This window comes from Mobula birostris, chromosome 31 (genome assembly GCF_030028105.1).
Source record: "Mobula birostris isolate sMobBir1 chromosome 31, sMobBir1.hap1, whole genome shotgun sequence".
In the NCBI taxonomy this organism is placed as follows: Eukaryota; Metazoa; Chordata; class Chondrichthyes; order Myliobatiformes; family Myliobatidae; genus Mobula; species Mobula birostris.
Genome location: NC_092400.1, coordinates 5,822,556 through 5,839,381, shown reverse-complemented (window position 1 = coordinate 5,839,381; position 16,826 = coordinate 5,822,556). Strand labels below are relative to the sequence as shown.

Sequence of the window (16,826 nt, the reverse complement as noted above, 5' to 3'; positions counted from 1 at the left end):
AGCCTAATGTTTTTTCCCAAAAAGAAATTAACCCGAGGAAACTCGGACAAGAACAACAAAATACGCGAGTCAGATGGGAAATTAATCAGGATGGAAATGACTATATGGATTTTTAAAAATCAGAGATCTGTTATCTAAGGTTCAAGCTTATGAAATTAAAGGCAGATATAGGACAGATCCAGGACCCTTGACCCACTGTCTGAACTGACCATCAACCAATCCTATATTAACGTAACATTATATAAGATTTACTCCAATGATATATTAATCACAAATTTTATTAAATAGCTAATACAAGCAGGCACAATTTTAAGGCGATTGGAAAGAAAGATGAGGGAGGTGATAGAGGTGGGTTTCATTTTATACGGAGTGGTGGGTGTGAGGAATGCCCAGCCAGGGGTAGTGGTAGAGGCAGATACATTAGGGACATTTAAAAGACTGATAGGTAAGTACACGGATGAATAAAAAATGCTCAGTTATGAGGGAGGGCAGTGGTAGATTGACCTTAGAGTAGGTTAAAAGGTTGCCACAACGTTGTGGGCAGAAGAGCTGCACTGTTCTATGTTCTAAATCCTACCCACATCACCATCGAACTTTATAATTTATTGTCGCCAAACAATTGGTACTAGAACATACAATCATCACAGCGATATTTGATTCTGCGCTTCCCACTCCCTGGATTACAAATATTAAAAATAGTTAAAATTAGAAAATATTAAAATTGTAAATTATAAATCATAAATAGAAAATAGAAAAATGGAAGGTAAGGTAGTGCAAAAAAAACCGAGAGGCAAGACTGGATATTTGGAGGGTACAGCCCAGATCCGGGTCAGGATCCATTCAGCAGTCTTATCACAGTTGGAAAGAAGCTGTTCCTAAATCTGGCCGTATGAGTCTTCAAGCTCCTGAGCCTTCTCCCGGAGGGAAGAGGGACGAAAAGTGTGTTGGCTGGGTGGGTCGTGTCCTTGATTATCCTGGCAGCACTGCTCTGACAGCGTGCGGTGTAAAGTGAGTTCAAGGACGGAAGATTGGTTTGTGTGATGTGCTGCGCTGTGTTCACGATCTTCTGCAGCTTCTTTCAGACTTGGACAGGACAACTTCTACCACTCACCTACACACTAGGGGTAACTTAGAGGCCATTAAACCTAACAATCTTCATGTCTTTTGGATGTGGGGGAAAGCAACCCACCCAGAGAAAACTCATGTGGTCACAGCAAGGAGATGCAAACTCCTCACAGACAGCACACAAGGTCAAGATTAAAACCTGGGTCTCTGGAACTGTGAGGCAGTGGATCACAGCACTACAGACGCCCAGATTGTTAGATATCATCAGAGCAGTGAGCAAAATGATTCATTTTTAAGTCTGCAGCTCTTTTTTTAAGATGGAAACATTACTCTACAAATCAATTTTACTTGATTAAGAAGCAAAAAAAAAGCAAAATGGATTTTAATAAAGCAAATATGAGAGGAACAAAATACTTTCAAACCAATGGAATCCGATGAGAATTGGAGATCCAAGTATACATTTCAATAAAGTATCAGGAACAGTGTACCATAATAATTGAAAAGTGGAATGATGATTTTTACTGGGAGAGGATGGAAGCTCGAGATATGTAACTTTAAGAACTGAACTAAATTACAGATGAAGAACTGAGTGGTATAAAAACACTTTTCTCAGTTCTCAGTTCTGATGAAGGGGCCTAAATCTGAAGCATTAACTGTTTCACTTTTCAAAAACATTGCCTGCCTTTCCTTCCAGCATTTTCTTTCTTTAATTTCATATTAGAAAATTTAGGACTTATGAGCGTTTGGAAAACCATGGCCTAATTAGGGAGAGTTGGCATGGCTTTGTGCAGGGCAAGTTGTGTCATACTAACTTAATTGAGTTTTTCATGGGTGATTGTTGAAGGTAGAGCTGAGGATGTTGCCTATATGGATATTAGTAAGGTGCTTGACAAAGTCCCTCATTGGAGGCTCATCTAAAGGATTAAGATGCATGGAATCCATGGTGAGTTGGCTGTTTGGATTCAGCATTACATTGTGCATTAAAAAGACGAGAGGATAGTGGACAATGGGACGTATTCTGGCTGGAGGTCTGTGGCTAGTGGTTGTTCCGCAGGTATCCATACTGGGACCTTATGTGCCCTTCATGAAAATGTAGAGAAGTAGGTTAAATTCACAAATGATACAGAGATTGGTGGAGTTGTGGATAGTGTAGAAGATTTCCAAAGGATACAGAGAGATATAGATTAGTTACATATATGGGCAGAGAAATGGCAGGGAGAGTTTAATCCAGCCCTTTGGGACATGTAATGGGAAGGGACAGTACACTGTTAATAGCAAGACCCTTAACAGTTTTAACAGCGAGGGACTTTGGGGTCCAAGTCAGGAGTTCCTTGAAAGTGACTGCACAGATTGATAGGGTAGTAAAGAAGGCATATGGAATATCTGCCTTAATTAGTCGAGGCACTGAGTTCAGGAGTTGAGAACTTATATTGCAGCTTTATAAATCTCTAGTTCAGCCACATCTGAGTATTGTATTCAGTTCTGTTTGCCCCATTATAGAAAGGATATGAAGGCTTTGGAGAGAGCCTTGCGGTGAAGCATCTGTGAGAGAGCATCTGTGGTGAAGCAAAGGCTGAAGGGAGAATTGACTGAAGTTTATAAAATTATCAGATGCATAGATAGAATAGACAGCCAGTATCTTTTTCCCAGGGTAGAAACGTCTAAGGCATTAAGGAAGTCATTTACAGCAAGAGAAGGCAATTTCAAAGGAGATGTGTGAAGCAAGTTCTTTTTCTATTCACACAGAGAGGTGGGTGCCTGGAATGCACTGCCAGGGATGGTGGTGCAGGCAAATACAATAGAGGCATTCAAGAGGCTGAAAGACAGGCATGTGAATGTGTGGAGAATGGAAGGAGGCAGAAAGGATTAGTTTAGTTGGCATTTAATTGCTAGTTTAATTAGTTCAACACAGCATCATGGGCTGAAAGACCAGTTCCGGTGCAGTTCGGTTCTATGACTTATGTTCCCAGGATCTTCAATTTTGTTTTGGCTTTTCTTTACTGAGAGGAACGTATTAGTCCTGAAGGGTTGAAGCACAAATTTATTAAAATAATATCAAAAATCCAAGGGTTAATTTACAAGGGCAGTTTATACAAACTGGGGTTGTATTCCACGAAGTTTAGTAGTTTGCACAATTTGATTGAAGCTTTCCTAATAGTGCTGAAACTGATGAGGAGAAACCATTTTCACTGAGTGAGAAGTGGAGAATTAGAGTATATAAATGAGCGTTAAGACTTGAAACTAGGAAACGTATAGTAGGAAGCAGACATTTGGAACACAAAATACTCTGCAGACGCTGGGTTCAAAGCAACACTCACAACACGCTGGAGGAACTCAGCAGGTCGGGCAGCATCAGTGGAAACAATCAGTCAACGTTTCGGGATATTAGTAAGGCCGGAACCCTTCATCAGGACTGAAGAGGGAAGGGGCAGAGGCTCTATAAAGAAGGTGGGGGGAGGGTGGGAAGGAGAAGGCTGGTAGGTTCCAGGTGAAAAACCAGTAAGGGGAAAGATAAAGGGGTGGGTGAGGGGAAGCAGCAAGGTGATAGGCAGGAAAGGTGAAGAAGGATTAGGGGAAAACACAATGGGTAGTAGAAGGAGGTGGAACCATGAGGGTGGTGATAGGCAGCTGGGGGAGGGGGCAGAGTGAAATAGGGATAGGGGAAGGGAGGGGTCGGAGAATTCTATGTTCATACTAAGGGGCTGGAGACTACCCAGACGGTATATGAGGTGTTGCTCCTCCAACCTGAGCTTAGCCTTATCATGGCAGTAGAGGAGGCCATATATGGACATATCCGAATGGGAATGGGAAGCAGAGTTACGGTGCAGCCTCCTCTACATCGGTGAAACCCAGCGCAGATTGGGGGACCGCTTCGTCGAGCACCTCTGCTCCGTCCGCCACAACAGACAGGATCTCCCGGTTGCCACCCACTTCCCATTCCCATTCGGATATGTCCATACACGGCCTCCTCCACTGCCATGATGGGGCTAAACTCAGGTTGGAGGAGCAACACCTCATATACCATCTGGTTAGTCTCCAGCCCCTTGGTATGAACATAGAATTCTCCACCTTCCGGTAATTCCCTCCTCCTCCCTCCCCTATCCCAGTTTCACTCTGCCCCCTCCCCCAGCTGCCTATCACCTCCCTCATGGTTCCGCCTCCTTCTACTATCCATTGTTTTTTCCCCTATTCCTTCTTCACTTTTCCTGCCTATCACCTCCCTGCTTCCCCTCCCCCACCCCTTTATCTTTCCCCTTACTAGCTTTTCATCTGGGACCTACCAGCCTTCTCCTTCCCACCCTCCCCCCACCTTCTTTATGGGGCCTCTACCCCTTCCCTCTTCAGTTCTGACAAAGGGTTCCGGCCCGAAACGTTGATTGATCATTTCCATGGATGCTGCCCGACCTGCTGAGTTCCTCCAGCGTGTTGTGAGTGTAGCAGAAATTTGGAATTCTGTTCCACAAATGCAAACTGATACTATGTCAATAGTTAAATTTCATGTAAGATTGTTCAGTTTTGTTAAAAAAAATTGACAGATTGACAAAAGTCAAGTATATAAGACTGTATCATTGTTCAGTTTTAATTTCATGGAGCAGTTATAGAGCCATAAGATGCATGATGGACACAAACCCTGCAGCCCAACTAGTCCATGCTGACCACAGCATCCTCCCTGCATGTTCCAGTTGCCTGCATTCAGCCCATAACCTGTCAAGCACCTCTCCTCCATTTAACTATGCCTCTTTAATATTGCAACTGTGCCCACTTTGATCACTTACTCTGGCAGCTCATTCCAGATACTCCCTACTCTCTCTCTATAAGAAGACGCTCCTTGGGTCTTAATTAAAGCTCTCCCTTCATATCTGTATTCTCTAATTTTAGCCTCCTAAACCCTGGGGCCTGGGGGGGGGGGGGAGAAAACCAACACCATCCCCTTATTCATAACCCTCAGGATTTTAAAAAGTTCTTTGAGGTTATAACCTTCATTTTCCTGCACTCCAGGGAATTAAAAGTAGAGCATGGCCTACCTCTTGCTATAACTTAGGCCTTCCAGTCCAGGCAGTATCTTCATAAATCTCTTTGCACTTTCTCCAGCTTGACAGTTTTTCTCACAACCAGATACCAAAACTGTATGCAATACTTCAAGTGCGACCTTATCAATGACTTATAAATGCTCCTAATCTTGATGCCCTTACTGATAAGGCCAGCATGCTAAATGCTTTCTTCACTACTGTCTTGTTGTGTAGCTGCATTTAGTAAATTGTGCACTTATACCCCCAGTCCCTCTGTTCCACAACATTTGTCAATGCCGTGTTGCTCCCTGTCTAAGTTTTACCCAAAATGCAATTATCTAAGTTGAAATACATTTGCCATATTACTGTCTATTTCCCTAATTGATGGAGATCTCTTTGCAATTCATTATAATCTGCTTCACTATCAACAAGAGCCCAAACCCCCTTACATTAGTATCATGAGCAAACTCGCTAATCATGACATGTACATTGCATTCACAATTCAGAATCAGGTTTATTATCATGGACATACAATTTGTTACAAAATTAAGTTTTTATTCCCCAAAAGCAGCAGTACACCAAAACATATAGATTACTGTAAAATTACAGTAAGTTACAGAAAATAAATAGTGCAAAAGATAAATAATAAGGACTTCATAAATCTGATGGCAGAGGACAAGACGATGTTCCTGAGATTGTGCGCGTGGGTCTTCAGGTTCCTGTATCTTCTCCCCAGTGGTAGTAATGTGAAGATGGCATGTCCCAAATGGTGACGGTTTTTAATAATGGATGCACCTTCTTCAAGCACCACCTCTTGAAAATGTTCCTTGATGGTAGGGAAGGTATGCCTATGATGCAACTGGCTGAGATTACAAACCTGCCACGTCTTGCGATCCTGTGCATTGGAGGCTCCATACCAGAATGAAATGTAAGCAGTCAGAATACACTCCACCATACAGCTGTAGAAATTTTCAGGAATCTTTGGTGACATACCAAATCTTGTCAAATTCCTAATGAAATAGAGCCATGGATTTTACAATAAGGTATTGGGCCCAAGATCCCCTTAGATCCTCTGAGGTGTTCTAAGTTCATAGTTCAAAGGGATAACTAAGCTCTCTCTATTCCCATGTACTTTGGCAGTCCCTAGCAAATCAAGGTTGACAACTTTCCACACCAGTTCAGTAAGTTTTGAATTGGCTGTGGAGGCTAATAAGGAGCTTGGACGAAGCGGGAGGTGCCTAATTGGACAGGTGGGTTTGTATTTTTGGAACTAATGAGTTGCTCTATACTCTAGGACAGGGGTCCCCCCAACTTTTTTGCACCACGGACCAGACGAACCGGGGGGGGGGGGGAGAGTTTAAGTAGGGTTAAACTCACCTCAACATGTCTTTTACAGTTAGGGTTGGCAACTTTCTCACTTCCAAATCAGGGACAAAAGTAGCAGTCAAATCCTGGGACACTTTACCCCAGGAAAGACTACCATGACCATGAAGCCTTGCGCGGGCACCTGTGTGCACATGCGTGATGTGCATGTGATGTGCACATGCGCGTACATGCTGATTTTTTCCCCACAAATTGCTTTTCCCTTCATCTTCCTGACTATACTGTACATACATTATTTCTACTTTAAAAAGGCTGTGTATTTATCATATCATTCCTGCTTTTACTATATGTTCGTGTTATTTATTTTCGGTTTTATGTGTTATTTGGTATGATTTGTTAGGTTATTTTTGGGTCTGGATACGCTCAAAAATTTTTCCCATATAAGTTAATGGTAATTGCTTCTGCGCTTTACGCCATTTCGGCACAAAAGGTTTCATAGGAACGCTCTACCTTAGCGGGGGAAATACGGGAGAAACCAATTTGGCCCAATATACGGAAGGTCCCGGCAAGTACGGGACAGTTCGCAACCATATGTTCGAATTCAACAGTGCGTGACAGGGTATGAGGAAAGGTGCAGCTGACTCATATCGTTTCCTCGCGGCCCGTGGTTAGGGACCACTGCGCTAGGATTCGGTATGCTCATTGACGGCACCCAAAGCTCTTGATGCCACCCTGAATATTCTTTCACAACTTAGGCAGTTATAGGTCAGGGATGTTCAAGTTCTACTTTAATTGCTGTTCAATTATACATGAATACCCATGAATAGAGCCAAAGGAACCTTATCGCTGGCCCAGATAGACAGGAAAGGCAGGGTGTCGAGAGTTGGCTGAGGTTGGATCACTCTGGGCGCCAAGCTGATTTGGAGAGGTCGAGAATGGCTTCTTCAGCAAAGAAATGATTTTGTCACGATGAAATCACCAACGATTCGTCGCGCCTGGAATGTTTCATTGCGGCAGAGCCCAGGTCCTAATTGAGGTTGGGACAATTTAAATGATAGCCCGGATAGTCTGGGAGAGTGCTGTGAGACTGCACCCAGCTGCTGTGCCTTGTGTCTGCAAACCTTGCGGCGATTTGCCCCGCTAATATGATATACTGAGGCCTTGGCCCGACTCTGGGGATTTGAATCTGAGGACTCACTTTGGTTCGAGGGGAATGCTGTTGTTGTTGTTACTCACCTATTGTTTGCATGATTTGTTTTCTCTTTCTTTGTGGGCACTGGGGGTTGGTCTTTTTTTAATTGGGTTCTTTTGGGTTCCTTGCTGTGGGACTGCCTGTAAGTAAGCAAATCTCAAGGTTGCATAATTGATCCATTCTTTGATAATAAAAGCACTTTGAATCTTCGAAACGAAACAGCATTACTCCAGGGCCAGGGAGCAAATCACAGTACCAATAGTCATACACAGCATAAGGCACATATAGCACATATAAGACTGCAGTAAAATAGCTACATGCAAAAAAATTAGTCCAAGTCCCTGTGCTCATGAATGTTGCAGCAGTCTGCAGTTGAGTACAACACATTCTGCTAGGGGACAGCACCGACTCCTGCATGGACGCTGAGCCACACTGCCTCCCACACTTCAGTGGAGCGTGCCGACTCCGAAGCCTCTCTCTTGGGTGGCTGCAGGCAGGCAACACCATGGCTTGAGGCCTCGTCCTTACCACATCTGAGGCCATGCAGCTGCTCCACTCTCTGCCCCCTCCATTCATCAATAAACCAGTGAATCATCCTTGCAGCATTCCACACCACCAATGTCCAACAACCAAGGCAATCACTTGCTGTTAGACTGCACACCTCCTTCGTGCACCCACTCCAAAGCCTCTCTGATGCAGGCAGCAGCAGCACAGTCCTCACTAAGTCCAGCTTCCTCAGTTTCTCCGCCAATAAGCAACTCGCTGATTGCGTAGCCTGCAGTACTGTAAATTCTTAATGTACAGCAAGGTCTTGTGATCGTAAAAAAATATGTTTAGAAGAAAGAAGCCGGTGCGTCCAAGCACACCACCATCTTACGAGAAGATGTTGGCTTGGGAGAATTCATGGGTGAATTTGAAGAATTTTTCTGCAGGTTGGACCTCTCCAGTACTTTGCTGTGAATATGTATGTCTCGGAAGCAGACCGAATGATATAGAGCTCTCCTGTCCTCTGTGCTGTTTTGGGTGTTTTGATCTTCCAGTAACTCTTTTGCCTAGACAGCCAAGGGTTCAGCTAGTGATGGTGAATTTTATCATGGACACCTACCTACACAGGGTGACAGGGAGATAGGGAAAGCAACAACAGTGACTAGAGAAGGAACACCAAGTGACACTGAGGTGAGCAATCAGCAGTGACAGAAGGACTAGCGGCCAGGAGTCACCAAACACTGAGTTTACCAGCCTGAGCAGGATTACTGAAAATAATTGGTTAAGGTGAGAGCACAAGGTCACAGAGTCTTAGAAAAGTACAGTACAGCACAGAAACAGGCCCTTTGGCCTGTCCGGTCTGTGCCGAACCATTTAAGCTGCCAACTCCCCTCCCATCGACCTGTACCAGACCATAGCCCTCAAGGGTGAAAGGAGAAGATTGAAGACATTAAAAGCAGCATCACTTTGGTGGAACAAGTGAACAGGTGGCTTACACAGCTTGCTATCAACATAGGCACATCTCTACACTCGTGACTGTGTAGCCAAGCACAGCTCAAACACCATAAGACTAAGGAGCAGAACTAGGTCATTCAGCCCACAAGCCTGCTCATCATTCCATCATGGCTAATTTATTATCCTTCTCAAAACAATTCTTCTGCCTTCTCCCTGAAACTTTTGATGCCCTTAATAATCAAGAACCTAGCAACCTTCACTTTAAATATACCAAATGACCTTCTCCATAGCTGTCTGTGGTAATCTATTCCACAGATTCACCATCATCTGACTACAAAAATCCCTTCTCATTTCTGTTCTTAAGGAACACCCTTGTACTCTGAGTCTGTGCCCAGTGGTGCTAGACACACCACTATAGGAAACATTCCATCGAAGTCCACTCTATTTAGGCCTTTCAATATTCAATAGGTTTCAATGAGATTCCACCGCCCCCCCCCCCCAAGTTCTTCTAAACTCTAGCCAGTACAGGCCCAGAACCATCAAATACTCTTTATACGTTCACCTGTTTCACTTTTTCATTCCCAGGATCATTTCTATGAACCTACTCTGGACCCTCTCCAATGCCACCAAATGCTTTCTTAAATAAGGAGCCCAAAATTGCTAACAATACTCCAAATGCGATCTGACCAATCCTTATGAAGCCTCAACATTACATCCTTGCTTTTATATTCTAGTGCTCTGGAAATCAATGCTAACATTGCATTTGCCTTCCTTACCACTGACTAACCTTTAGGGAATCCTGCACGAAGATTCCCAAATCCCTTTACACCTATGATTTCTAAAATTATTGCTCCCATTTAGAAAAGTCTATGTCTTTTATTCCTTCTACCAAAGCACATGACCACACAATTCTGTACACTGTATTCCATCTGCCACCTTCTTGCCCATTCTCCTAATCTGTCCAAGTCCTTCTGCAGACTCCCTGCTTTCTCAGCATACCCGCCGCTCCACCCATCTTTGTATCACCTGCAAACTTGGCCACAAGTCATCAATTCCATCATCCAAATCATTGACGGATAGTATGAAAAGAAGTGTTCCAAACACTGACCCTGCAGAACACCAGTAATCACCAGCAGCCAACTAGAGAAGGCCCCCTTTATTCCCACTCTCTGCCCTCTGCCAATCTTCTATCCATGTTGACATCTTTTCTGTGATACCATAGGCTTTTTTAAAAAAAATCATGTTTACCAGTCTCATTGCCGCACCTTGTCAAAGACTTTCTGAAAATCCAAGTAAACAACAATCCACTGAACCTCCTTTGCATATCTTGCCTGTAATTTCCTCAAGGAATTGCCCATAGAGAAACCACGCTGACTTCAGCCTATTTTATCATGCGCCTCTTCCCAACCACTTAACTCAGACTAACTGGCCTATAACTTCACACATCAAAGTTGCTGGTGAACGCAGCAGGCCAAGCAGCATCTCTAGGAAGAGGTGCAGTCGACGTTTCAGGCCGAGACCCTTCGTCAGGACTAACTGAAGGAAGAGTGAGTAAGGGATTTGAAAGTTGGAGGGGGAGGAGGAGATCCAAAATGATAGGAGAAGACAGGAGGGGGAGGGATGGAGCCAAGAGCTGGACAGGTGATAGGCAAAAGGGGATACGAGAGGATCATGGGACAGGAGGTCCAGGAAGAAAGACGGGGGGGGGGGACCCAGAGGATGGGCAAGAGGTATATTCAGAGGGACAGAGGGAGAAAAAGGAGAGTGAGAGAAAGAATGTGTGCATAAAAATAAGTAACAGATGGGGTACGAGGGGGAGGTGGGGCATTAGCAGAAGTTAGAGAAGTCGATGTTCATGCCATCAGGTTGGAGGCTACCCAGACGGAATATAAGGTGTTGTTCCTCCAACCTGAGTGTGGCTTCATCTTTACAGTAGAGGAGGCCGTGGATAGACATGTCAGAATGGGAATGGGATGTAGAATGTGGAATTAAAATGTGTGGCCACTGGGAGATCCTGCTTTCTCTGGCGGACAGAGCGTAGATGTTCAGTAAAGCGGTCTCCCAGTCTGCGTCGGGTCTCACCAATATATAAAAGGCCACATCGGGAGCACCGGACGCAGTATATCACCCCAGTCGACTCACAGGTGAAGTGTTGCCTCACCTGGAAGGACTGTTTGGGGCCCTGAATGGTGGTAAGGGAGGAAGTGTAAGGGCATGTGTAGCACTTGTTCCACTTACACAGATAAGTGCCAGGAGGGAGGTCAGTGGGGAGGGATGGGGGGGGACGAATGGACAAGGGAGTTGTGTAGGGAGCGATCCCTGCGGAATGCAGAGGGGGGGGGAGGGAAAGATGTGCTTAGTGGTGGGATCCCGTTGGAGGTGGCGGAAGTTACGGAGGATAATATATTGGACCCGGAGGCTGGTGGGGTGGTAGGTGAGGACCAGGGGAACCCTATTCCTAGTGGGGTGGCGGGAGGATGGAGTGAGAGCAGATGTACGTGAAATGGGGGAGATGCATTTAAGAGCAGAGTTGATAGTGGAGGAAGGGAAGCCCCTTTCTTTAAAAAAGGAAGACATCTCCCTCGTCCTAGAATGAAAAGCCTCATCCTGAGAGCAGATGCGGCGGAGACGGAGGAATTGCGAGAAGGGGATGGTGTTTTTGCAAGAGACAGGGTGAGAAGGGGAATAGTCCAGATAGCTGTGAGAGTCAGTCTCCCTCTGTCCCTCTGAATATACCTCTTGCCCATCCTCTGGGTCCCCCCCCCCTTGTCTTTCTTCCCGGACCTCCTGTCCCATGATCCTCTCGTATCCCCTTTTGCCTATCACCTGTCCAGCTCTTGGCTCTATCCCTCCCCCTCCTGTCTTCTCCTATCATTTTGGATCTCCTCCTCCCCCTCCAACTTTCAAATCCCTTACTCACTCTTCCTTCAGTTAGTCCTGACAAAGGGTCTCGGCCTGAAACGTCGACTGCACCTCTTCCTAGAGATGTTGCTTGGCCTGCTGCGTTCACCAGCAACTTTGATGTGTGTTGCTTGAATTTCCAGCATCTGCAGAATTCCTGTTGTTTGGCCTATAACTTCCTTTCTTTTGCCTCCTTCCCTTCTTAAAGAGTGGAGTGACATTGTCAATTTTCCAGTCATCCAGAACCATTCCTGAATCTAGTGATTATTGAAAGATCACTACTAATGATGCCACAATCTATATAAATTCTCAGATTACACCACTGTTGTTGGTAAAACAGACTGACCACTTGTCACTGCACATAAATGGTTCCTCCGTGGAGAAAGTTAGGAGCACGGTATTGGAAAACAGTGTATAATTTGTATGAAAGGGAGCATAAGGTTATAGAAAATGTAAGAAAGAACAAATCTGTGGCAGATAATTACAAAATTGGGGAGGGTGAAAAAGAATGCAGGATCATCCAGCTAGGATTAAAGAGAGAGGAGAATATTTGCTCAGTGCTGAACAACTTTGCCAGGGGCGAGGGCGCCACGGTAGAGTAGTGGTTATTACAACGCCATTACAGCTTGGGGCAACGGAGTTTAGCGTTCAATTCTGGTGTCCTCTGTAAGAAAGTACGTTCCTAACCGTGTGCGCGTGGATTTCTGGTGGGTGCTCCGGTTTCTTCTCACAGTCCAATACAGATGAGTCGTTGTAAATTATCCAGCCATTAGGCTAGGTTTTAATAGATGGATTGCTGGGTGGCACGGCTCAAAGGGCTGGTAGGGCCTGTTCTGCACTGTACCTCTAAATAAAATAATGTGTGCAGGTTCAGAGGCTGCTATTTGAAATTTATTTAAATGCATTAAGATATATTTTTAAATAATTTAAATTTTTTCTGAGAGTGAACCCAAGAAAAGCATCTGGAAGAGACACATACTAAAAGACCTGTGCTGATCAGCTGGCTGGAGTGTTCACTGAGATCTTTAACCCCTCGCTTCAGCAGTCTAGGTACCCACCTTCTTAAAGTGGCTTCAATTATACTGGTGCTTAAGAAGTATGTGGTAACCTACCTCAATGACTGTCATCCAGCAGCACTCACTACCTGAGTGATGAAGTGTTTTGAGAAGCTGGTGATGAAACACATCAACTCCTGCCTGAGAAGCAACTTGGATCTGCTCCAATTTGCCTTCTGGTGCAACAGGTCCACAGCGGATGCCATCTCATTGGCTTTTCCGGACAGCAAAGATGCACACATCAAGATGTTCCTCATCAACTACAGCTCGGCATTCAATACCATCAAAACTAATCAATAAGCATCAAGACCTTGGTCTCAATATGTCCTTTGTGTAATTCGACCCTCGATTTTCTCACTTGCAGAACTCATTCAGTTCAAATTGGCAACATCTCTTCCGTCAGCACAGGTGCACCACAGGGCTGTGTGCTTAGCCCCCTGCTCTACTCACTTTACACTTATGACTGTGAGGCTAAGCACAGCCCTAATGCCAGATTCAAGTTTGCTGATGATACCACTATTATTATCCCTCAACCATCAAGCTCTTGAACCAAAGGGGGATAACTTCACTCAACTTCACTTATCCCATCACTGAAATGTTCCCACAGCGTAACAAACTCACTTTCAAGGATTCTTCAGTTCATGTTCTTAATATTTATCACTTTTAAAATGTATTATTATTTTCATTTTGTATTTGCATACTTTGTTGTCTTTTGCACACTGGTCAAACTGCCAAGCCGGTGTGGTCTGTCATTGGTTCTATTATGGTTATTATTCTATTTGAATTTATTGTGTATGCCCACAAGTAAATGAATCTCAGGACTGTATATGGTGACATATATGTACTTTGTTAACAAATTTACCTTGAACTTTCGAACTTTGAAGTACCAGATCATAATTAGATCATGGCTTAATTTAGTACACCAGGGCAATATCCAAAGTCAACAATTAATCCTGTATAATTTTTTGTCACCCTAACCTTCATTTATCATTTTGAAAATGCTTGTCCATGACTCTGACCAATTAAACCACGGTTTCATTGTACTGTAGGTATACTGAAACCTGCACACTGACTCCTTATTCTCTGCCTATGTAATACACTGTTTAAACATTAACTAACCAAAATTGTCAATAAGCCCAAGCTTCCCCTGCAGGTACTTACACGAAAAGGTCTTCAGCCACCCATTGCAGCGCGTCAGCTGTCGTTAGACTGGATCCTGTTGTGTTGGGAGTAAATAACGTACGTAACGCGAACTCGCCCGTCTCCGATTTGCCGTTGTGTATTGTGGGTTTTGCAGTTTCGCTGGACACCTCAGTTCGGTTCTGGTTCTGGGAACCCGGATCCATTAGAACTACAACTCCCATGGGGCCGCACTGGTAGGCTGGTGATCAACGTCAGGCTGCGCGTGAGCGGGCGTATTGAAATGGCGGCGGCCCTGGAAACGGGTAGTTCCGACTCGGACGGCTCGGAGGAGCTGTCCCGGTTCAGAGAGGCGGCCTGGAGTGTCGGTGCTCGGCCGGCGACAGGTACTGCAGATCTCTTAGCGAATTTCCAGCTGGATTTGTTCCAGTTCTACCTTGGTTTACTTGGCAATCTCTTTAATAAGTGTGCATCTCTAGACTTCATTTTAAATCTAGTTTAAAGTACCTTAAAATTAATTGCATAGTTTCTAGACGTTCATCGAGGATGCATACCCCTTACTTCTGAATGATTTACCATTTCGTTTTTAATGACGCCCCCACTTATCTCGAAGCTGTCGAATTGTCACAAAAAAACTTGTTCCCTAACATCCTTTGGAGTAGGAAATCTTGCCATGCTTTCCTGACCTGGGTTATATGTGATTGTAAATACATCGGTGTGGTTGACTATACCTCCTTAGTACAGCGACAGGAGGAGTTGATAGTAAGTTCTGGTAGTGCCTGCGACATCTACGTATAATGCGTAAAATATTTTTAGATTTTAATGTACTGATTCATATTTGAGACTTTTCATGTTACTCATGATCACTTTCAGTCTTGCTCTCGCGAGCTCCTCCTGTGTTAACCCTTTCATTCCCGGGATCATTCTCATGAACCTCTTCTGGACCCTCTCCAATGCCAGTACATCTTTTCTTAGACAAGGGGCACAAAACGGCTCTCAGTACTCCAAATGTGATTTCTGACCAATGTCTAATAAAGCTTCAGCATTACATCATTCCTTTTGTATTCTAGTCGTCTTGAAATCAATGCTAATATTGAGTTGGTAGCAAGGAAGGCAAACACAGTCTGCAAGTTAACCTTTAAAGAATCTTGCACTAGGTCTTCAAAGCCCCTTTGCACCTCTGATTAACACAATTCTGATGGTAGCAATGAGAAGAAGGCATAGCTTGGATCTTGGGGATCCTTGACAATAAATGATACCTTTATGAGACAGCATATCCTGTCAATGAAGAAGAGCTGTGCCTGTGATGGACTGGGCTGGACTATTCTCTTGCACTGGAATTGCTGTGCCAGGCCGTGATGCAGCCTGTCAGGATGCTTTCTACGGTGCATGTGAAGATGATTATCAGTATGTTTAGCTAAGTGACAAATTTCCTTAAGCTCTGAGAATGTAGAAGTGTTGGTGCCCTTTATGATTGCATAAACCTGTTGGACCCAAGACGAGTCAACCAAGACGTTAATGCCTAGAAATTTGAAGCTGCTAACTTTACCACGGAACCACCACCAAAAATGTGCATACAGCCTCGGAACTTTTCTGGTCAATGAATGATTTATTGGTTTAGTGTTGTGGCACAACTGAACCTGGTGTCATATCTCTCCTTTGTGCGGACTCAACTCTACCCATTATGTGGCCAACAATGGTGATGTCTTCTCTGAATTTGCAAATAGTATCGGAGCTGTAGTTAACCATAGTTCTGCGTGTGGAGAGTGGCGCAAGGCTGTGTCCTCCGCGTGGAATGCGTGGGTTTCTCCCCAATGCTCTGGTGTCCTCCCAAAGTCCAAAGGCATACTGGGTAGGTTAATTGGTCATTGTAAATTGTCCCATGATTAGGTTAGGGTTAATGGGGCTTGTTGGAAGTTGCTAGAGGGGTGCGGCTCATAGGACCAAAAGGTCCTACTCCATGCTGTATTGTTATTAAAAATAAAAATAAGCACTCAGCCCTGTGTTGATGGTTAGTGAAGAGGAGATATTGTTACCTATCCATTCCAATAAGGAAGTCAAAGATCCAGTTGCAAAGGCGGACACTGTTGCAAAGGTACATTTAATGCCAGAGAAATGTATACAATATACATCCTGAAATGCTTTTTCTTCGCAACCATCCACGAAATCAGAGATGGATCAGAAGTGGAGGGAGTGAGCAATTTCAAGTTCTTTGGTGTTAATATTTCTGAAGACCTAACCTGGTGCCAACATACCGATGTAGCTATAAAGAAGGCAAGACAGTGGCTCTTGTTTCATTAGGAGTTTGAAGAGATTTTGTATGTCACCTAAAACATTGGCAAATTTCTATGTATATTTCTCTATATTATCACGTATTACATTGTGCTGCTGCTGCAAAGACAGATTTCACAACATATGCCAGTAATGTTAAACTTGATTCTGATTCTTCAGACCTGGTACAAAATCCCTGATCTGCTTGGCAGCTATGCTGCCTGCCCTCTGTGTGCTCTTGAAACCTGGATTTCCTACAATATATATCTTGATGCTGAAAAAATCCAACCCGCTTTTTGTACAAAATCGTTCTAATTCATCGGAAAGATAAGTAAAGCAAAGTTGTTGTCTTCCAGGCTAACAGCCCAATACTGAATGTCTTTAGTTATACTCACTGGACTACTGTGGGTCAGTACATGCCCCAGGCCC

The 16,826-nt window shown here is 44.2% G+C and overlaps 2 protein-coding genes across 4 annotated transcripts in view; one reads left to right on the top strand and one right to left on the bottom strand.

Annotated features, from left to right (window-relative positions):
- Window positions 1–14,197, bottom strand: part of LOC140190788 (synergin gamma-like) — a 62,194-nt gene extending 47,997 nt beyond the window's left edge. The window contains exon 1 of the mRNA XM_072247622.1: window positions 14,148–14,197. The gene's annotated coding sequence lies outside the window, so the exon portion shown is untranslated. The remainder of the gene's footprint in view (window positions 1–14,147) is intronic.
- Window positions 14,198–14,383: 186 nt separating this feature from the next.
- Window positions 14,384–16,826, top strand: part of c31h12orf43 (chromosome 31 C12orf43 homolog) — a 35,112-nt gene continuing 32,669 nt past the window's right edge. For all 3 annotated transcript variants that reach the window (XM_072247498.1, XM_072247497.1, XM_072247499.1), the window contains exon 1: window positions 14,384–14,512. In XM_072247498.1, the coding sequence (XP_072103599.1) occupies window positions 14,410–14,512 (103 nt within the window). In that variant the 5' untranslated portion in view covers window positions 14,384–14,409. The remainder of the gene's footprint in view (window positions 14,513–16,826) is intronic.